The sequence below is a fragment of the Oryctolagus cuniculus genome, chromosome 7 (assembly GCF_051225735.1).
Source record: "Oryctolagus cuniculus isolate XC-2025 breed Fujian yellow rabbit chromosome 7, ASM5122573v1, whole genome shotgun sequence".
Lineage (NCBI taxonomy): Eukaryota > Metazoa > Chordata > Mammalia > Lagomorpha > Leporidae > Oryctolagus > Oryctolagus cuniculus.
Window position 1 is genome coordinate 154,442,194 of NC_142873.1, and position 22,549 is coordinate 154,464,742.

At 57.2% G+C, this 22,549-nt stretch overlaps 2 protein-coding genes across 2 annotated transcripts; one reads left to right on the top strand and one right to left on the bottom strand.

The window, feature by feature from the left end:
* Positions 1 to 3,353: 3,353 nt before the first annotated feature.
* HSPB7 (heat shock protein family B (small) member 7) lies at positions 3,354 to 7,091 on the top strand. The gene is made up of 3 exons (XM_008249753.5): positions 3,354 to 3,814; positions 4,253 to 4,386; positions 5,482 to 7,091. Exons 1-3 carry the CDS (start codon positions 3,616 to 3,618, stop codon positions 5,659 to 5,661), a joined length of 513 nt encoding a protein of 170 aa, XP_008247975.1. The 5' UTR covers positions 3,354 to 3,615; the 3' UTR covers positions 5,662 to 7,091.
* On the bottom strand, positions 6,401 to 18,008 carry SRARP (steroid receptor associated and regulated protein). The gene is made up of 2 exons (XM_008249754.5): positions 17,772 to 18,008; positions 6,401 to 15,291 (listed from the first exon to the last, which is right to left on the bottom strand). The coding sequence occupies exons 1-2, from the start codon at positions 17,851 to 17,853 to the stop codon at positions 14,864 to 14,866; spliced, it is 510 nt and encodes a 169-aa protein (XP_008247976.3). The 5' UTR covers positions 17,854 to 18,008; the 3' UTR covers positions 6,401 to 14,863.
* Positions 18,009 to 22,549: the final 4,541 nt, after the last annotated feature.

Here is a 22,549-nt window from a genome sequence, read left to right on the forward strand (position 1 = left end):
TTGGGCAGAACTAACCCATTTTAAGGAAATGGCTTTGAGAGAAGTGAGGCTGCTTGTCCAAGGTCACTGCCACGGAAGGCAGGGCCAGGATTCCCACCCTGGTCTGGCCCACCCCAAGCCTGCACCCTGCACACCAGGCCCTGCCTGCAGGGCCCACCTTGCTCAGCGGGAGGAAGGAGGCCCACAGGTAGGACAATGGTGGTGGCCTCAGCACCTGGCAGCAACTCGGACTCGATCTTTGTGCCGGGGCCTCCAGGCTCAGCAAACTGCACTCAGACCACAGCGTCCAAGGGGCAGTGGCTCTGTCTCACCCAGACAGAGGGCAGGAGCATGGGCACAGGGCTCGTGGCAAAAGCACACGTGGGTTTTGGGTGCCAGCTGCATGCCAGGAGCCCTGCCTCTGCAGCTCCTTTCACCCTCCCACACCTTGTAGCCAGGGACAGCATCACCGTTTGTCAGATAACAAACAGGGGATCAGAGAGGTGCACTCAGTCACCCAACACCACACAGCAGAGGCCAAGCCCAGATGCTAGACGGTGCAGCTCTTCCCCTACTGGAAGCTTCTTGAGCTCCCAATCATCAGGGCGATGATTTGGGTGCAAAGCAGAGGGTTTGCACCTGATGCCACCTTTGGAAGATGAGGGCAAGGGGAATAGGACAGTTACCCTCACCCCACACCCCAGACGATGCTACCTCTCCAAATCATGGTTGCCCCTTGGTGACTTGTTCAAATCTGGGACCCTGAGCCACCCTCTGCCCAGGAGGCCTGGCCGAGTCAATTTAACATAGGAGCAGGTGCAGGTGTTTGGGTCATCCCTTATCAGAGTCTTGGGTTCAAGTCCTGGCTCCACCAGCCATTTAACTTCCTGCTATGGCACACCTCGGGAGAAAGCAGGTGATGGCTCAAGTCCTTGGGTCCCTGCCACCCACATGGGAGATCTGGATTGGGTTCCTGTGTCCTGGCTTCAGTCTGGCTCAGCCCTGGCTGGCTGTTGTGGGCATCTGGAAAGTGAACCAGCAGATGGGAGATCTGTTTATGCCTCTTTGACTTCCAAATAAAATGAAAAACACATCAATAACTAAAATAGGAATAGGTGAGGGGACATGCAGTTCACCTTGACCAGCCTACCTGTTGACTGTGCAGTCACTGAGTAACTGGCTCTGTTGACACCCTAACACCAGGCTCTCGTCACAGGCAGCTGCTGGCTACAGTCCCACAGCTGGCCCTGCCTGACCACACCTTTACCTCCCGATTACCAGGAAGCTAAGAAGGGGGCAATGGTGGGGGGGTGCACAACACAATGCCCTTCTCTCTCAAAGCCATCACCCCCTCCTGCCCTCCCTCCTTGGTTGGGTGAGAGCAAGTTCAATGCCAGGGCAGCTCTGCCCCCACCCCCAGCTCCTCCACCACAGGGGCCTCAGTCTCCGCTCTGTGCCTGGCAGAGGCCGGAAGCTCTGCCTGTCGGTGCCTCTGCATCCCAGTCCCAGAGTGCAGAGCAGAGCCCAGCACACAGCGGGGCTCTGAAGTGGTTTGCACACACTGGCCTCGGGGCTGGCTGTGCAGGGGCACAGGGGAGCAGGTTCCTGCTCACTTCCCGAGACCCACATCAGAAGCCTGGGTGCAGAGGGCAGAGTCTGTGCTTGGCTGAAGCTCCCCTGGGAGATGAGGTGGTTCCAGCAGGTGGGATTCAAGGCCTTTTAGCCCTGTGATCTGAAGGGAGACACATGCCCGGAGACGGGGGTTGACCTAGATGACCTTTCCAAGTCCCACCTGACCCCTAGAGCCAGAGGACACAGCATTTGTGTGGGTGACGCCTCCGGGACAGGGGGAGGGGGAGGGGCACGGTGGGCGGGGTGGGGAAGGGATCAGGCATCCAGGAGCAGTGACTCAGGCCCTCGGCACCGTGACCGTGTGTCTGCATTTAGCTGCTGGCTCCCGTGTCCCTGGAGGCCCTCTGGGCCCCCCACCCGCCCCCACCCTCTTCCTCTGACCTGAGGGCTGATGACTTCCCAGCAGCCCTGCTAGAACCCCCTCTTGCCCCTTGTCCCCACCTGTGCTCTTTCCCACTTCCCCTCAGTGCAGTCCCCCAGGGACTGGGCTTGTGGGAATCAGAGGAGAAAAGCTATCCAAACGAAGCCTATTGGGCAAACAGGTGCACCCCTGCCCAGGGGAATAATGTCAGTTGGGGAGGGGAGGGGGCCATCCTAGAACACAGGGGACCTGGGCACACTGCTGCCCCTGGTGGTGGGCGCTGACCGTCTGCGTTGTGGGCATATGGATGAGGCCCCCGTGTGGGCTGGAGCCAGCAGAGAAGCCTCACGGTGAAGGTGGGTGGCATGAGCTGAGCTGGGAAGCAAGGAAGGGAGGGGCCACACACTGCCACCTGAGCAGAGAGAGGCCCACCTCCCAGAAGGGCTTCCCCCAGCTTCTGCCCCCGTCTGGAAGGTTGTCGGGCCCGGGGTTCACTGAGCACTGGGTGGACAGACAAGGGCGTCCTGGGCTCCTCCCAGCCAGACTGTCTCCACACACCAAAGGTCAAGTGACCAGGAATCTGAAAGGGATCTGGATCAGACACATCTGGGGTTGAACCCTGGCTCTGCCGCTGCGTGGCAAGCCCCTCCCTTCTGCTGAGGTCCTGCTCATAAACAGAGTTTAACACCCCCTCCCCTGATCTGTGTAGCCATCAGCGGGGCCGTGCTGGGCAGCTCATGGCCAGGAGTTATGTCCAGAAGGAACCCCGGAAGTCAGAGCTGGAACATTCACCTTCCAGAACTCTCCTTCACGCCAATGGGAATCACGCTGACCACCGGTCCAGGCAGCTCCTCTGCGCCCAGGGTGGAGCCGGCAGTGGGTGGGACACGACCTTCCAGCCCTTCACCAAGTCCAGTAGTCCAGTAGTCTGCCCCAGCCCGATCTCAGCCCAATCCCCAGCCCTGCCTCAAGCTGCCAGCTTTCTCCTCTTGTTCCCCTAAAGGATCCAAGTGTGTCTGTATTGGGGGGAGGGGATGGAATCAGGGTCCCCGTGGGAGCTGGCAAGGGGGCTGCACATTCTACCCCCGCCTTGGGAGCCATGTGAGCCTCTACTCAGGGATGGGGTGTGGACATCAGTGGCCTTGAGGACAGGGGCCCCTCACTGCACAGAGCAGTCCCACAGGGGTCTGCCACCCACCCCTGTCCTCAAGGAGCCCCAGGCTCAGTGGAGACAGAAGACACAAGGAACACCAGACCCCCAAGGTCTTGGGGCAGACACGGGGGTCTGGGTGGCAAAGGGACGGCGTCCACCGCCACCCCACCCCCAGCCCTGCAGCGCCGAGGCCTCTGGAGCTGCAGCAATGGGCCTGGAATGCCAGGCTGTGAGCTCAGCCCTCCGGCCTGCAGCCTGCGTGTGCTGGGCTGTCAGCAGGGCCGGCTCACGGGAGAAGATTTCCAGCCCCCTCGGGCTACGGAGAGGCCTAAATTTAGCTGAGAGACAAGGGGCTGGCCGGGAGCCCAGGGGCAGCCAGGCCTTATAAAGCGCCAGCAGCCAGGGCCCAGCACGCTCCGCTGGAGGCCTGCACCCACACGCCTCTCCTGTGAGCCCCTGCCCGCCTGGACAGGGCCAGCGCCGCCCGTGGATGAGCCACAGGACCTCCTCCTCCTTCAGAGCGGAGAGAAGTTTCCACTCCTCTTCCTCCTCCTCCTCTTCCTCATCTTCATCTGCGGCCTCCCGCGCCCTCCCGGTCCAGGACCCACCCATGGAGAAGGCCTTGAGCATGTTTTCCGAGGATTTCGGCACCTTCATGCGGCCCCACTCGGAGGCCCTGTCCTTCCCAGGCAAGTGCTCAGGGCTCTGGAGGGGTGGGAGTGCATGCGGTAGCGACATCTGCTCCAGGACACCACCAAAATGCACTGTGGCTGCCCACCTGCACAGCCTGGGGGCCACAGACAGACATGGCTGTGAGACCAGGTGGGCTTGCAAGGCATGGTTGTGGCCCCAGGAGTGAGCCACGCTCCTGATGGACCGATCCCAGCTGGAGCCCTGGAGGGGTTGGGCGGGGGGACAGGAGGTATACCCTGTCTCCAGGCAGCCAGGGATGGCTGAGACCCTCCATGCAGCCCGCACGTGTGTGGGGTGAGGCCCCATCCCACCATGGCAAAGGTGGCCTGCGAGGGGGGGAAGGAGGGACACAGGAGCAACAGCTGAGGAGGAGGTCGGCTCCGTTCCGGATGCTTGCCCTGCCCATGCCCAGCTCACGGCCACCTTCCCCACAGCCCGCCCCGGGGGGCAGGGCAACATCAAGACCCTCGGAGACGCCTATGAGTTTGCAGTGGACGTGAGGGACTTCTCACCAGAAGACATCATTGTCACTACCTCCAACAACCACATCGAGGTGCGGGCAGAGAAGGTGAGCCTGGCCCCACCCACCCTGGGAGCCCACTCCTTCGCCCTTTGTCCGCAGTGTCCCTTCCTGGGACCCCAGATGCTGACCAGGGTCCCGCCCCACTCAACTCCCTGGGGGCAGACTGGAGACCTTGTTCCCTAGAGCCCAAGGGCCATCACCCTTACTGCCATTCTCTGCCACCAGGGTCCAGAGTTAGGAGTCCTAGGCAGTAGAGGGAACCTGGAGAATGGGGAGGGGAGGGGGATGGGAGCAGAGGGGCATGGGGGCTGGGGCAGGAAGCTGGGAGGTGGTGCTGTGGAGTGGGACAGGCCAGTGGGCGTGTGGGTAGGTGGGGACTCACCTGTCAACAGCAGGAGGAGTCCCCCACAGGCCCCACCTCAAGCCCTCAGCCATCCTGGGCCCCCAGATTGGGAGCCAGGCTGGGCAGGAGCCTGCAGTTCAGGGTCACATACACACCAAACCACATACTCTTGCACCCAGGCACCACGAACTCATTGCTGAGCTCCCAGGAAGGACACACTGGGCCTCCACCCTAGAGGAGAACACGGCCAGGCCTGACAAGGGTGCTGGCCCAGGTGGCTGCAGCCATGGCTGCCCCTGAGAGCACAGGTCCACCCAAGCATCCCTGGATTCCCCAGGGCCTGGCCTCTGCCCCCAGTGCGTGCCAGGGATGCTGAGGACTGTGGGCCCCAGGACCAGAGGCAGCACGTACCAGCCCCCACCACCGTGACAATGACTCAACCGTCCAGTCTCCTCTGGACACCATGTGCTGGCTGGACTGTGTGGGAGGGGCTGCCGGTCTGGCCCAGGGATGGACACCCAGTGTGTCTGGGCATCCAAGAGGGCACGGCTGTCTCCTGCACCATCGCTTCTTGTGTGGCTTGGGAGCCCCCACCCGCCCTCAGACTCAGCTCAAACTGAGTCCCTTGCTCATCTCTGGGAGCCCATGGTTCACCTATGATCACCCCTCTGCACCTCCCAGCAGAGGCCATCTGCACGCGGGAGCCCTCTCGGGGTTAGAATGGGGAGAAAGGGGCTGTGGCTTGACACGAGCCGGGGGAGTCAGAGCAGCCCCCTGACCTGTCCCCCCTTCCCCAGCTGGCAGCTGATGGCACCGTCATGAACACCTTCGCTCACAAGTGCCAGCTGCCGGAGGACGTGGACCCGACGTCGGTAACCTCGGCCCTGCGGGAGGACGGCAGCCTGACCATCCGGGCCCGGCGCCACCCGCACACAGAGCACGTCCAGCAGACCTTCCGGACAGAGATCAAAATCTGACGGGCTCCCTAGCTCCATCCCTCCTCCCTGCTCCTTCCCCACTGCCTTGCCAGCTGTGACGCCCTCCTGACCCCTCAACGAAGCCCCCAGGACATCTCGGCCCAGGCTCTCTGGCCTCCAACACCCCAGACCCCAGGTGGGTCAGCCCCAAGCCAGGGCCCTCCACTCTGCCTCACTTAGGGCTCTCAGATCCCAGATATGGCCTCTCGCACTTAGTCCAGGGCAGAGGGGTTGGGGTAGACAAAGGGAGTCTCAGAGAAGCTACTTTGAGGAAGAGGGTTGGGGCCAAGCAGAGCTTCTCGGCCGGCGATCTGCAGGACAGACAAATCCTTTGACCTGTGGAGTCTCTGCAGGGCAGGGGCAGGGGGACTGGTGACCAGGGACCCCCCCCCCCCGGCCAAGGGGAGCAGAAGAGGCAGACGGAAGGTCACGGACAGAGACACCTATCTAAGCGAGACTGCTCAGAGAGGCCAGGAGGAGAATCCAACTCTGACCTTACACCCCACTTCGGCCATTCTCTAAGCCCCAGACCCGCTGGCAGGCTGCCCGTCGCCCTGTGCCCCCAGCCAGCCAGCTGCGCCAGGGCAGGGCCATGCTGTACCTACACATAGTTGGGCTTTTCTTGGTACAGCTGGTTCTTGATAAAATGGGCAAGACTCCGGCTGTTGGCTACCTGTCATGTCTCCGGGAGAGGTGGGGGCGAGGTTGGGTCCCTCTTCTTCTGCCCACAGGCCAGGGCTCCTGGGGCTGCTCCCACTGCAGACAGGATCTCCCAGCAGCGGTGGGAATAAGCCCAGGACGGGGCTTTGGGGCCTCAAGATTGGATCGCTGCTTCTCTCTGGGCCGCCACCGCCCCATCCTTTTCCCTTCCTGATCTGTAGGTTTAGTGTATCTATCACACACCTACTGCTGCCCTCCAGACACTAGCATTACCATCGGTCAAGGTCAAATCAGAACATTCTACAAGCAGACTTACGATGTCTGCTCTCATCAGTGGGGACACTGGGTCTTGAGCGTTAAGTGCCAGCTTTGTCACTGAAGGTTGGAGCTGGACCCAGGATGCCAGCTGTCCACACCCCTGCCTCTGTGCACTGAGGAGTGACCTCCCCTCCCTCTGCCCCATACGGCCCTGCTGGGGGATGAAGCGTCCCAGCCGAGTTCCCCCCGGCCCTCAATCTAGGTCAGTCTTCTCTGCAGAGCCCTGGCTGTCCCTAGTGACTATGGCTCAGTCTCCCACGTACAGATGCAGGGTGAGGGGTAGGGGCATCTCACAGTTGGCCGGGGTCCCCAGGACAAGTGGCAGGGCCAGGCTCTGCCCTCCACATCTCTCCCTCTGGCCATTCTGGGGTCCTGGGAGGAGGGGAACGGGGTGGGGGAAGGGAGAAGAATGCGCTGTCACCTGTGCACACAATAAAAGACAGTCTCCCAGACTCCTGGAGCTCTCCCCTGACTCTCAGCTTGGGGCAGGGAAACCCCAGGAGAAACAGCCACTCCTTCCTTGGGATCTGGGGGGGTTGGGGGGGGCTCCAGGTCCAGCTAAGCACTCACAGAGTCCAGATATGCCTTGGTCTTCTCTGTTGGCTCCCCTGACCCTCCTGGGCAGGAATCCCAGGGCCACATGGGCGAGAAACCCTGCAGTGCCCTCTCGTCCACCGGCCTGCACTTCCTTCTCATTCTTTCAAGCTCCAGAGACATTGATTGGCTACTGGGTGCCGGGTGGAGGGCGGCACAGGCAGGCGGGCTGCACCAGGTCCTTCTCTGGAAATGCTTCTTGTATAGGATGGGGGCTCCGAGGCCCAGGGAAGCTGAGCGCCGCACCCCGGGGTGCAGTCAGTCGGCTGGGACCTAGGGCTGCAGGGGAGGGGGTGCTAGTTGCTCCAGGGATCCTGGGGGGGTATCTCTGGAGGGCTCAGGCCCAGACACCCCCGGCACTGCTGAAATCCGAGAGCCAGGCGCTCTCCCGGGGCCCAGCCGCAGCCCAGGGTGGGGGCGAGGGGGTGCAGTATTTCCAGCCTCCGTGACTCACCGATTCCACCGGCTATTTGCAGCCCCAACACTCATCGGCGCGGGACCGGGAGGAGCAGGCGAGCGTCTCCCCCCACCTCCTTCACCCCGGGTCAGGCTCACCTTGGCATCCCGACCCCATTGAGGCGGGCTGGGAAGGGGAGGCTCCCAGTGCCCCCACCCCGGCCCCAGCAGCCTCCTCCCCAGCCCGCAGTGGGGGAGGTGATAAACGCTGCACAGGGGACCGCGCGGCCGCTAGGAACCCGGCACGTATGTTCAAGGGAGCCCTCGGCCGGCCGCCACTCGGGCCAAGGTGACCCCGCCGCCGGGACGCTGCCGCCTGCCTGTCATCGGCTCCGCCCATGGGCGCCGGGCCGGGCGCCGCGCGCTTTGTCTCCTGGCGCCCCCACTCCTTTGAGGCTAAAATTAGGCTTGGCAGAAGGGCCTGCGCCGCCCCCAGCCTGGGAAGCGGGAGTCTTAAGGGCCCCATTCACTGTGCCCAGCGTGTGCCAGGCACCCTGCGCGTCCTCACCACAGCTCTGCCCGGTAGGCGCTGCTGTCATCACTGACCAGACGAGGCCGTGGAGGTTCAGAGAGGGCGAGCAATTGGCCCAAGGCCACCCTGCTCGGAAGTGGCGGGGCTGGGATTTGAACCCATGTCCATGTAAGCCCAGCTCAGTCTCCTGCCCGGGGAGCTAAGGCAGCACACCACCCCCACACACAAGGAAGAGGGATCCTGTAGTTTTGGAGGTGGCCAGGAGCCAGGGAAATTTAAATGAGTGAAACCTTTGGGGCTGGAGACCTGTGGGAGAGCCAGGTTAGCAGGTGCTGGGGGCCCTGGGGGGCACAGAGGACCCTGGAGGCTCTCTCACCTGTACAGGCTTCCCCCACCTCCTCCTCAAGGATGAAGACCCCAGACCTCCAGAGCCTCAAGCTAGGGCTCCTCCCCTAGGCCAACCCCCAACCCTCCATGCCCCTGCCCCCATCATGCAATCAGCTCCTCAGGCTGCATGGGTACCTGTTCTGTATTTGGACAATACCTTTTCAGTCCCTCCTGGCATGGGAAAGCAGCTAAGGAAGGGCCGAGAGGATTTTAAAAGCCAAGCCAACAAGCCTCATGTAACAGTGGAGGGGCAGTGGCAGACCCCGGAGCCCGGCCACCTTGGATCCAATCTTGACTCTGCTGTGTCTGAGCTGTGTGATTCTGAACAAGTAACTTAACCTCTCTGTGCGTCACGTGGCCTCTCTGTAAAATGGTGTTGGGGAGTTGGTTCATTCAGTGAGTTCAGCACCTGCTAGCTGACCATAGCTTGCGTGTGCCAGGCAGGTGCGATTTCCTTTAGGTCGTCAGCTTCACTCACCCTGTCCCTGGCCCCAGCAAGACCTCCATTTGGGCTGGAGGGGCAGAAGAGCTGCTCCTGGCACCTGGGCTTCTCTCCAAGAAAAGTTAAGCGTAAGGGCTCCCTCCCCCTTGCAGAGGATCCTGTCTGGGCCCTGGAGTGGGGGCTGGACGCCTCAGGAAGCCCTGGTGTCCTCACCGACAGGGGTCAGGGCTGCCCGGGGAAGCAGAGCTGTGTTCAGTGTAGGCTCTGTAAATGCCCAGCTCTTGTTCCGGCTGTTGTGGGTGGACAAGGCCAAGCTCACCCAGCTCTGCTCCCAGGCAAGAGAGAGTCCTGTGGGGCACGGGGAGTTGAGTCTGCGGCGGAAGGCTGTTGACAGTCAACACAGTCCGGCTTCAAGATCGAGCAGCCAGCAGGAGCCAAGCCCAGGCTCTGGGGCCCTCAGTCCAACGACAGCCTTTGGGGGCAGTCTGGGGGCTCTGGGAAGGGGTTGGGTCACCGGGTGTCCGAGAAGAGAGCGCAGGGCTGTGGGGCCTGCCACTCCTCCCTTCCTCCTCTCTCTTCCTCCCTTTCTTCCTGCTCACTCAGTTCTGCAGCCCCTCGCATGTCCCAGGTGTTACAAGGCCCCGAGGCCGGGGGTCTGAGTTCAGCAAGGCTGCCAGCCTAGCCTCCCGCTCCCGTACCTCACGCTTTCACTCACCGCCTCATACAGGCCTTGCACCTGCCGCTGGACTCCCTCCTCCGCAGTTGCTCCCCGAGTCCCTCTCGTGTGGTCAGTTCAGCTCTGAGGTCTGACGAGCCCTGTTCTCCCATGCGGATGCAGAGACCCAAGGACCTGGGCCATCCTCCACTGCCTTCCCAGGCCACAGCGCCAGCCCAGGACCAGGTAACTCTTAAAGTCTGAAGTTTATCTGGCTTACAGATCTGGAGGCTGGGAAGTGCAGACGCAGGGTGCTGGCCTCTCTCGGCACCTAATGAGGGCTTCCTCAGCCTATAAAACCACTAACACAGGTCAGTGCTGTGGCATAGTGGTTTAAGCTACCACCTGCAGTGCGGGCATCCCATATGAGTGCTGGTTCGAGACCCGGCTGCTCCACTCCCGATCCAGCTCTCTGCTATGGCCTGGGAAAGCAGTAGAAGATGGCCTAAGGCCTTGGGCCCCTGCACCTGTGTGGGAGACCCAGAAGAAGCTCTTGGCTCCTGGCTTCAGATCGGCGCAGCTCCTGCCATTGTGGCCAATTGGGGAGTGAACCAGCAGATGGAAGACTTCACTCTCTCTCTGCCTCTGCCTCTCTCTATGTAACTCTGACTTTCAAATAAATAAGTCTTAAAAAAAAAAAAAAAAAAACTACCACCATCCTGGGGGCCTCACCCCCATGACCTCATCTTATCATGATTATCTCCCAAAGGCTCCACCTCCAAACATCATCAATATGTCAATATGGAGATTTATTTCCCAACACATGAAGCTTGAGGGGGATCATGCCTGTTAATCAATCACTCCCCTCTCCTCCCCTCTTGAGCCAGCTGTGGGCCCCCAGGAATCTGCTGTCTGGATTAAACCAGTCCATATCCAGCGCAGTGAAGTCAGGCTATGTGACCTGGTGCACCCGACGTCTTCACTCAGTACAAAACTTCTGAGATTCAACCGCATTCTAGCACGACCAGTAATGCATTCCTTTGTAAGACTGAGTAATATCTCCTTGTATGAACAGACCACAACTTGCTTACTCACTCTTGAGTTGATGGGCTTTGGGGCTATTTCTGTTTTGCTATTGTGAATACACTGTGATATACAGATTCTTAAATTTTTAAAATTTATCTGAAAGGCAGGCAGACAGAGAAATCTCCCACGTGCTGGTTTATCCCCCAGATTCTCACAACAGCCAAGGCTGGGCCAGGTCAAAGACAAGAACTGGGAACTCCTCCCAGGTCTCCCCCATGGGAGGCAGAGAGCCAAGTACTTGACCGTCTCCCAATGTGTACATGGGCAGGAAGCTGGGACTCAGACCCAGGCATCCTCCGTGACGGCCAGAAACCCACCCCATTTCATGCACAGATTTGCTCGTGCACAGGTTTTCCGTTCACTTTGGTCTGTACTCAAGAGAGGCCTTGCTGGGTCACGTGGTACACTGGGTCTGTGTGTGTGTTTGAGGGACTGCCAGACTGTGTTCTCAAGTGGTGATACCATTTAACATTTCCATTAAAGGTTTTACTTAGCACACAGTGAATAAGAGAACTGGTAAAATTTAACAAGCATCATCTGATATGGGCGCCGGTTCGAGTCCCGGCTGCTCCACTTCCCATCCAGCTCTCTGCTAATGCACCTGGGAAAGCAGTGGAAGATGGCTCAAGTGCTTGAGCCCCTGCACCCACATGGGAGACCCAGAAGAAGCTCCTGGCTCAGCCCCAGCCATTGCGGCCATTTGGGGAGTGAACCAGTAGATGGAGGATCTGTGTGTGTGTGTGTGTGTGTCTCCCCCTCTCACTTTCTGTAATTCTGCCTTTCAAATAAATAAAAAAAGAAAACTTAAAAAAAAAAAAAAAGATGTCACAAGCAGTTCAAAGCAGACGTGCTTGTCGGTTAAGCAATATGGAAACGAATGTGGAAGTGAGATACAGGTGCTGCTGGACGCCTGACAGACAGAACAGGGTCTGCTTGTTGAAGCCCCACCCGTTATTCACAACACACAGAGTTGTAAGACAGCTCAAAGGCAGGGAAGGCGCACCAGCCCCGGTCGGTCAGTGAACTGGAGACACTCTTGCTTCCCCCACATGTGCTCACACCCCCTAAACCTTGGACTTGCTCCCTGATCTCTCCCCGCCGTCCCTTGTCGTCAGCCTCTCTGCTGAAGGCTGCTTCTTCCCCAGCCTCAGTCTCTGACCAGAGCTCCGTAGGGGGTGGGCCACCACCTGCCAGCCTCTTCCCCATGTGTCCCAGGGGACCTCACCCATGCATGTCCCTTTGTGACCCTGTCACCTCCGATGTCCCCACTCGCTCCTCCACCTGTGAGTCCCATCTCAGTGAGGGGCCCTCACCTCACTCGGTCACCACACGTTGCCCACACGTTGCCTGGCCTGGGTCCCTAGGAAGCATTCCTTTACCTTCACTCACATTCGACAAGTGTGCACGGAGCCCAGCACAGGTGCCCCAGCCAGTGTGTGCGGCCACACTGCCTGTGCTGTGGATCTGAGTTCTGCCTCTTTGTATTCAGTGACCTTGGGCAAAGGATTTTATCTCAGTGCCTCAGGTTCCGTCTGTATCAAATGGCCATAAAATTTGTACCCACTTCCTGGGTCAGGGATGGGTGTAATGCGTATAATGTCTGGCCAAGAGTAGCAGTGACAGCTCCCTTACCCAGCAGGTGACAAGTGCCTGATGCCCCTTGAATCCTCGCCAGGACCCCCGTGGTGAGACTCTGAGATGGTGCGTGGGTAGATGTTTGGCTTAAATGCTCAGAGTCCCGTGGAAACTCCACTCGGGCTCCAAGGCCTGCAGGTCCCCACCTTGGACCCAGTGCCGTCCAGTCTGATGGTGGAGCGACACCTGCTGTTGCCAAGTTGGATGTGCAGCCATGGGCCTCCCTTTTCCTTGAAAGTCCCGCTTGCTCGCTCGGCAGCCTTGTCTTTGGGCAGGGATGCTCCGGGGTACGGAGAGGGGCGGGCTCCATCAGCTCTCCTGACGGGCATGTGTTGTCTACATTATACCATCACCACCGCTCAAGTCACACCGGCACTCCCCTTTGCCTGGCCGAAGACTCGGCCTGCTGTGCCGGCTCCCCCACCTGTCCCCTGCTCCGGCACGGGAGCTGGAGGGCTTCTTTTCAAAAGGAAGCCAGTGAGGCTGGTATTTTTCTGGCACAGAGTGAGCAATGCATCTTGGTCACTAGATTTTTGTAGGAATCTATAAAATATTCATTGAGTGAGTAGAGGAACCCTCAGCAGTTTTTGCCCGGGAGCCTTGAGACACTTCCCTGGCCAGGTGGACTTAGGGCTTCACCCGGCGGTGTTCATCTCAGACTTACACGCACCCTCACACCCACACCAGCGACCCACTCTTGCTCAGGGACATGACCATCCCATAGGAGCTAGGCCAACCCCCGCTCCTCGATTTTCTGTATCTGCTGGGGACAGTGTGAGCCTGGCATACAATAGGTGCTCAATAATTGCCCTTAGTTCCATTATGTGGAACTTGGTACTCCCTTTCCTTCCTGAGCACCCTCCACCCTGGGAGAAGCCAGCTCCTACTGTTCCCCACTTGGGATGCCAGGGCCCTGCTGGGCTGCCTTCTGGGGTGCCAGCTTCCCTGAGCCTCACGACCACCACGGCCACGCCCACAGATTGCCCTGTTCAGCATCCTGTGCCCTCCCAGAAGCCTCCATGCTTGCATGGTGAGCCAAGACGACAGCAGCCGACACATGCCCCTGCCCAGTGCACGGGGCATCCTGACCATCTGCTCTGGCCGCCTCTGCCCAGCAGGTGGTCCTGGGAAGAGTGAGTTTTTGCAGGGTTGGCTCCTTCTCCTCATTTTTTTTTAAATTTTTTAAAATTATTTTTTGACAGGCAGAGTGGACAGAGAGAGAGAGAGACAGAGAGAAAGGTCTTCCTTTGCCGTTGGTTCACCCTCCAATGGCCGCCACACCACGCTGATCAGATGGCAGGAGCCAGGTACTTATCCTGGTCTCCCATGTGGGTGCAGGGCCCAAGTACTCGGGCCATCCTCCACTGCACTCCCTGGCCACAGCAGAGAGCTGGCCTGGAAGAGGGGCAACCGGGACAGAATCCGGCGCCCTGACCGGGACTAGAACCCGGTGTGCCGGCGCCGTAAGGCGGAGGATTAGCCTAGTGAGCCGCGGCGCCGGCCCTCATATTTTTTTAATTAAATTTTTATTTATTTGAAAGACAGAGCGACGAGATTTCCCATTCCCTCTGCTGGCTCACTCTCCACATGCCCACAACAGCTGGGGCTAGGCCAGGACGAAGCCAGGAGCCCAGAGTCAATCCAGGTCTCCCACATGGGTGGCAGGGACCTGGCTACTTGGGTTGTCCCCGACTGCCCTCCAGGGTGCACGTTAGCAGGAAGCTAGAATGTGGAGCAGAGCAGGGACCCAAGCCCAGGCACTTTTTTTTTTTTAAAGATTTATTTATTTATTTGAGCAGCAGAGTTACAGAGAGGAAAGGCAGAGAGGGGGTACTCCATCCGCTGGTTCACTCCCGAAATGGCCACAACAGCCAGAGCTGGGCCGATCTGAAACCAGGAGCCAGGAGCTTCTTCTGGGTCTCCCATGCAGGTGCACTGCTTTCCCAGGCCATAGCAGAGAGCTGGATCGGAAGTGGAGCAGCCGGGACTTGAACTGGTGGCTCCAGATGGAATCTTGATTGCTGCCCTGAACACCTGCCCCTCATCTTTTAGGTCATCCTTCAATTGCTTCCTACTCACAGGGGCCCTTCCCAGACCCCGTTTCAGAAAAGCGCTTCCCCAGTCGTGTTCCCTGCCAGCGTCTGCTTTGTTCCTGTAGCGTGTTCATCACTGCTCACACTCATCTTCTTTATTCGGTTACATTCTCTCCGCTCTCCCTTTGCCAAGGGAACCTTGAAGCATCTTCCCTGGCACCACGCAGGGCCTGGCATGGGGAGGTTGCTGTTAGGATGACCGCAGGAATGGATTAGTTTCTGGCCAGCAGGAGGCGCTGCAGAAAGCCTGGCGGAGACCGGGAGCAGGACCCCTGAAGGCTGTCTCCAGGGTCCTTTCGTGGCTCTGGTGGGCATCAGCTCAGGGACAGGACTCCGGCCTGACTGGGGAAGCGAGGGTGGGCCCTGAGAATGGCAGCCCCCCTCGCGTGGCCTGGCCCTTCCCGCTAATCCGCCTGCCTGCAGACACAGGAAGACAGGGCCTTGAGCGAGCCCTTGACTGTGCCCCAAGTCGAAGACCTGGCAGGCCCAGCCTTTGAGGGGCTCCCCTTGGCTTTTGGACTCTCCTGAGGGCAGAATGGGCTGACTGGGGAGGAAACTGGGGCCTCAACCCCTCTGCAGGGTGGCAGGGTGTCCCTGGCCTGCGCAACGGGTCTCCAACCCGGGGACAAATACTGAGTCCCACGAGGCTCGCTTCCCCCACAGAACACGATGTAGGTCTTCACTGGTGGGGCTGTAGGCCCTCGTCGGGGCCTCGGGCCTCGGCGGGGCACTGGAGGCGTGGCCAGAGGGAGCTGTTTTCCGAGGCCACAGTCGATGAGGAAGGTCAGGTGAGCCTTGGGGATGGCCTTCTGAGGTCGCACCGGCTTCCAGCCTGGAAGGAAAGAAAAGAACAAAGATTGGTGTTGGCACAAGCCAGGGACACGTTTCCAGTCACCCATTTGGTCCTTCATCCAATGGGGTTAAACTGAGTGTTGGCGGAAAGACAAGTGGGGTTTAAGAGCCTAGGTTTTGGGGCAGGCATTTGGCACAGCTGTGGAGTTGTTGCTTGGGAGCCCACATTCCACATCGGAGTGCCCGGTTCAAGTCCTGGCTCCTCTGCTTCCCATCCAGCTTCCTGCTAATGTGCTCCCTGGGAGGGAGCAGAATTGGCCTCAAGTGGTGGATTTGTGCCACCATGTGGGAGACCTGGGTGAGTTCTTAGCTCTGGACTTCAGCCTGGCCTAACTCTGGCTGTTGTGGGCATTTGAGGAGTGAGCTACTAGTGGATAGAAAATCTCTCTGCCTTTCAAGCTAAAAGAAAAAATAAAAAATATTTTTCTTGAAGTATTTATTTATTTATTCATTTTAAAGGCAGAGTTACAGAGAGAAAAAGGGAGAGACAGAGAGAGAGAAATCTTCCATCTCCTGGTTCACTCCCAAAATGGCTGCAACAGTGGGGCTGGGCCAGGCTGAAGCCAGGATCCTGGAACTCCATCCTGGTCTCCCATGTGGGTGCAGAGACCCAAAGAGTTGAACCATCCTCTGCAGCCTTCCCGGGATTGGAAGTGGCACCCATATAGGATGCCTGCATCGCAGACATCAGCTTAACCCACTGGCCCACAATGCCGGCACCCCCAGTTTTGTTTCTGTTTTGTTGTGTTTTCAAATTCAGCACTGCAGAGACCTGAGTTTAAATCCTGGCTTCTCGGGGCCGGCGCTGTGGCGCAGAGTTAACGCCCTGGCCTGAAGCGCCAGCATCCCATATGGGCGCTGGTTCGAGACCTGGCTGTTCCACTTCCGGTCCAGCTCTCTGCTGTGGCCTGGGAAGGCAGAAGATGGCCCAAGTGCTTGGGCCCCTGCACCCACTTGAAAGATCCAGAGGAAGTTCTTGGCTCCTGGCTTTGGATTGGTGCAGCTCCAGCCGTTGCGGCCAGTTGGGGAGTGAACCATCAGATGGAAGACTCTCTCTCTCTCTCTCTCTGCCTCTCCTCTCTCTGTGTAATTCTGACTTTCAAATAAATAAATCTTTAAAAAGAAATCCTGGCTTCTCAGGGCAGGCACTTGGTCTAGTGGGTAAGATGCTGGTCTGGGAACCCGCATCCATGGAGTGTCTGAGTCCCACAGCCTGCTCCACTTCCGATTCCAGCTTCCCGCTAAAATGTACACACACCCTGGTTGGCACAAGGGATGGCTCAAGCAGTTGGATTCCTGCCACCCACATGGGCGATCTGGATTTAGTCCTCAGCTCTGGACTTTACCCTGGCCCAGCCTCAGTCCTTGTGGGAAACTGGGGAATGAACCAGCGTATGGGAACTCTCACTTTTCTCTGTCCATCTATCTCTTTCAAATGTCCCTGTCTCTGCCTCCTAAAAAAAAAGAGAGAGAGAGAAGAAAAGAAAATTCCTGGCTCCTCCCCGTCTCAGCCATCTGTCTTCCAAGAGCATGGAGCCCAGCACACCAGAGCTTCTCTGCTTTACTGTGTACATGAAGTCAGGTCTAGGATGGGGCCCGAGAGTCTGCATTTCTAATAAGCTCCCAGGGGACGGCAGTGCCGTGGGTCCATGGGCCCTCAACCTGAGAGGGTGGCCCTGCACCTTTCACTAGTGAGTAAACTCAGGTGGGCGTTGTGGAGCAGCGGGTTAAGCCACCCCCTGGGAAGCCTGCATCCCATATTGAAGTTCCTGGTTAAAGCCTCAGCTGCTCCGCTTCTGGTCCAGCTCCCTGCTAGTGCGCCTGGGAAGACAGCAGAAGACGGCCCAAGCGCTTAGGTTTCTGCCAACTGCAGACTGGATGGAGTTCCTGGCTCCTGGCTTCAGCCTGGCCCAGACCCAGCTGCTGAGAACCGGGGAGTAAACTGGCAGATGAAATCTCTCTCTCTCTCTCTCTCTTTCTGCCTTTCAAATAAATGAATAAATCTTTAAAAAAAAAAATGAAGAAACAGGCTCAGCTTGCATGGGGGTGGGTAGCCATCAGGAAACTCCACGCCTCTATTCCCTCCCCCACAAAGCTGTCCCCAGTCTGGGACAATCCCATCAGCAATGGCCTTCGGCCCTGGGGATCTTCCCTCCGTGCAGCTGGTGTAACCCACTCCCTAGCTTGGAGGCCAGCTCAGTGTGGGTTTATCCAGGAAGCAAGGGTCAGAGCAGATTTGCCTGAATGCAAAGCCTGTGCTGTTAACAGAGTGACTCTCTGGGCTTCCCCGAGCAGTGCCACGTCTGTTCTTTCACCTGGTGCTGTTAGGCGCGACACAGGCTCAGATGGGGGCTTGCGTGCTGGTGGAGAAGGCGCACCCTGGCTTGAGACTCCTGGCTGCCCTGAGGCAGCACCTCCCCCCACCCCCCCGGCCCCCAGCTAGTCTCGGCCCCCTCTTACCGGAGCTGGTCTCTAAGTGTGTCCCAAGGCTGGGGTCTTTGAGGCTGGCTCTCCAGTCCCTGGAGTCTTCTGAGGGGGCCATGTCGATGCCACGGCAGCAGCCTAGCTCTGACAGGAGGGAAGCAGTCCCTGGTCGAGTCTTCTAGGATGTAGCGCTCTCACCCTGGGACCAAACCTTTTATATTTGCCGGAACCAGATCCGGATTTGCTGAGTTCCACCAGGAGCCACGGGAACTGGCCTGGGGCAGTGAGGGATTGCTTTGATCAACATGGTTATGTCAACAGGATTATTGTCGCTGCCCTGGGAGGGCTGCCTCCTACCAGACAGTTTCTTCCAGCGTCAGCAGTGGCTTCCTGGCTTGGGATAGATAGGTATGTACACTTCCAGAACCTTCTCATGAAGCCCTCAGTTTCCCAAATCTGTCTTTGGCCACGTCTGCAGCTTTTGTGTTTGATTCCTATCTAACAATCATACGAATGCTACTGACCCAACATGTCCCTTAAGTCAACTGTTTTTACTGCAAAAGAGAAGTGCTTCAAAGGGAAAGTTGGCATGGCACCCTTACATAGAAGCGGTGTCTCTCCCATAGAGAAGTAACTAGGTGTGGCAGGTGGAGCGGTGGTCCTCCAGGGATGCCACACCCTCATCCCCAGAATCTGTGAGCCTGGGGCCTTGCCTGACAGATGTGATTACAGAAGAGGGACTTTGAGTTGAAGGGGATTACCCTGGGTCATGTGAGCGAGCTCATGTCAACTCCTTAAGTCAGAAAACCTTTCCAGGCTGGATTAGGGAGCCATGTGGGGAGGGCAGAGGCGGGAAGGATGTGAAGTGAGGACGCCACCGCCATCGCTGGCTGTGGAAGTTTTATCTAGAAAAGCATGCAACTGAGACTCAGGACGACACCCTCACAACACAGATCCCTTCTGACACAAGAAGCAATCAACTCAGCGGTGGGCAGCCAGGCCGGCGTCCCCCGGCTCATTTCAACTCGGACCCCACCCACCTGGATCCCCAGGCTGAGGGCTCCGTCCCCAGCACTGTCCCCGCGTCAGACGACAGCTGCAGGCTCCAGTTGCTTTACCTGTGCTTCTGATGGGGCTTCCACAGCCCCTGCTTGCTGTAGGGCACACAGAACTCGGGCGAGAGCTTTCTGCTGGCCAGTTTGTCATGAAGGATATTAGTACCAGGGGCACAGATGAAGAGATGCACAGGGCAAGGTGTGGGGGTGGGGAACCTCTTTTCTGCCAAGGGCCATCTGGATACGCATGGCGTCGTTCATGGGCCATGCAAAATTATCGCCTTGAAAATTAGCCTGCTATAGATGCATTGAATTTTGGCCAGATGAAATGACCTTATGGGCCCTGGAGCTGGACATGCCCCAGCTGGTGGACAGGAGGGGAAGTGGAGCTTCCATGCCTCTCCAGGAGCCTCTAGTGTTCAGCTTTCCTGACCTTCTCCCAACCCTGTCCTTTTGGATTTTTATGGTGACTTCATTGCATAAGCATAATTGAGAAATGGATTTGGACTCAAACCAGCAACCAAATGGGATGCTGGCACCGAAGGTGGAGGCTTAGCCCACTATGCCACAGCACCAGCCCCTGCTCCTCTTCTGATTCAGTTCTCTGCTAATGGCCAGGGAAAGCAGTGGAAGGTGGCCCAAGTGCTTGGGCCCCTGCACCCACATGAGAGACCCGAAAGAAGCTCCTGGCTCCTGGCTTCAGCCTGGCCCAGCCTTGGCCATTGCAGCCATTTGGGGAGTGAACCAGCAGATGGAAGACCCCTCTCTCTGTTTCTCCCCTCTCTCTGTCTGTAACTCTGCCTCTCAAATAAATAAATACATATTTTAAAAGGAATAAAAATAATTATTTTTTAAAAAGGAGATGGGGAGAACCTTCATTGGCTACCACCAGAGGTAATCAGGACACCAGCTCCTGACCCTGAAAATCGCAGATTAAATGGACATAAACATCCAAGAGACAGATAGTGACAAGTGTTAGCAAGGGTGAGAAGCTGAGGGGCCGGCTCTGTGGCCCAGTGGGTTAAAGCCCCAGCCTGCTGTGCCAGCATCCCATATGGGGCCCGTTCGAGTCTCAGCTGCTCCTGTTCCAATTCAGCTCTCTGCTGTGGCCTGGGGAAGCAGTGGAAGACGGCCCAAGCACCCACTGGGAGACCTGGAAAAAGTTCCTGGCTTTGGCTTGGCCCAGCCTTGGATGTTGTGGTCCTTTGGGTGGGAAGCAGCAGATGAAAGATTCTCTCTCTCTCTTTCTCTCTGCCTTTCAAATAAATAAATAAATCTTGAAAAAAAAAAAAAAGAAGAAGTCTGTCCTGCCTTTCCCAGTGAACTATATTTCCAGGTAACCATATGGCCTACTTGATGGGTGAAAATTATTTTTTTAAGATTTATGTATGTATGTATTTATTTGGAAAGCAGAGTATCAGGGAGGGAGAGACAAAGAGAGATAGATGTTTTATCTGTTGGTTCACTTCCCAAATGACTGCAACAGCCAGGCCTGGGCCAAGTCAAAGCCAGGAGCCTGGAACTTCCTCCTGGTCAGCCATGTGGGTGCAGGGGCTCAAGTATGGGCCTACCTTCTGCTGCCTTCCAAGGTTCATTAACAGGAACCTGGATGGGGAGCAGAGCAGCCAGGACTGGGACCCGCAGACCAAGGTGGGTGCTGGCATCCCACTGCGCCACAACACTAGCCCCAGGAAAATTATTTACAGGTTTCCAGCTAATATGTGTGGAAGAATGATAGCATCAGAAATGCATCATTTTACAACCTCTAAGGAAATCAGTGGCCCAGATAAAGTCAGGGGTCTTCAAAGGAAGAAGCCATTACATGGGGGGTTGATGGGGAACTTTCCAAAGGAAAAATGGGCCTGCTGCCACCCAAGCCCACCCGGGGGGTCCTGATGTGACTCAGTAGAAGCCCTTGAAGCACCCAAGAAGTGTTCTTACCAAAAAAGTTGCATCAGAATCTACTCAAACCCCAGAGGTAATTTACAGGGGACGAGAGCTGGTTAAATGACAGTGGAGAGATCTAGAATGTAGGACATTCTGCGGGATGACCCCATTCCTGCCAGACAAAAACATGGAACAAATGAAAAACAAGAAGAGATTCCTGGGATAAAGTATCAAGAGACAATTTAAAAAACATGGGGTGGCAGCTGGTTAAGACGCCTGGCTGAAATGCTGGCATCACAGGTTGCAGTGTCTGGGTTCAAGACCAGGCTCCACTCCTGATTCCAGTGTGCACCTTGGGAGGCCACAGTGATGGCTCAAGTAGTTGGGTTCCAGCCACCCACATGGGAGGCCTGGGTGGAGTTCCCAGCTCCTGGCTTTGGTCCAGCTCAGCCCTGGCTGCAGGCATCTGGGGAATGAACAAGTTGATGGGATCTTTCTGTCTCTTTCTCCACCCCACTCCCCCGCCCTGTCTCTTTCTTTGTCTCTCTGCCTTTCAAATAAATAAAATGTAAAACAAAAAAAAAAACAAAAAAAAACAAAAACCCACCCACTCATTGTGACTCTGATGGATGACCTTTTCTGGATCCTGATTTGAACAAAGCATTGTAAAAAGACATTTGGTGACAATTAGGAAAATTTGATTAGTAGTGAATTTTAAATGATTCCAAAGAATAATTTTTAATTTCATTAGGCATAATCAGGGCTTTGTGGAAATGTAAGACAAGTTTTTGATGGTTGGATTCCTGTATTAAATACATAGGAATGGAATGACTGAATGTCTGGGATTTGCTTGAAAATTCTTCTGGGTGGGAAAATGGGGGCAGGTATTGTGGCACAGACGGTCAAGCCAACATCTCTCTGTGTCTCCTCCTCTCTCACTCTGCCTTTCAAATAAATAAATCTTTAAAAGATGAGTAAGGTAGAAGAAGGAATCCAAGAATTCAGGTTAGTATTCAGTGTTGTGGCACAGTTGGGTAAGCTGCCAGTTGTGTCACCAGCATCCCCTAATAGAGCTCTGGTTCAAGTCCCAGCGGCTCTGTTTTCAATCCAGCTTCCCACGAACGAGTCAGGAAAGCAGCAGAACATGGCCAAAGTGCTTGGGTCCCTGCCACCCATGTGGGAGACCTGGAGGGAGTTCTGAGCTTCTGGATTCAGCCTGGTCCAACCCTGGCAGTTGCAACCATTTGAGGCAGTGAACCAGCGGATGGGAGGGTCCTCTCTCTCTCTCTCTGTTTCTCTTCTTTTCAAATAAGTTTAAAAGGAAAGACTTTCAGGCCGGTGCCACGGCTCACTAGGCTGATCCTCCGCCTTGCGGCGCCGGCACACCGGGTTCTAGTCCCGGTCGGGGCACCGGATTCTGTCCCGGTTGCCCCTCTTCCAGGCCAGCTCTCTGCTGTGGCCCGGGAGTGCAGTGGAGGATGGCCCAGGTGCTTGGGCCCTGCACCCCATGGGAGACCAGGAGAATCACCTGGCTCCTGGCTTCGGATCAGCGCGGTGTGACGGCCGCAGCACACTGGCCGCGGCGGCCATTGGAGGGTGAACCAATGGCAAAAGGAAGACCTTTCTCTCTGTCTCTCTCTCTCACTGTCCACTCTGCCTGTCAATAAATAAATAAAGGAAAGACTTTCAGCTGGATGACTGGAACAGGTCCAGGAGCTAGGAGACGTGCGGACTGAGTGTATGATTATGGTAGAGCTGGTTTCTCGCTGGGAGCATCGCTTCCGTATGTTACAGGTCCCCAGCCCCAAGCTTCTCCCCTCCATTGTTCCCTCCACTCTGCTGCCAGAGTGACACAGCCCCTTCACCAAACCT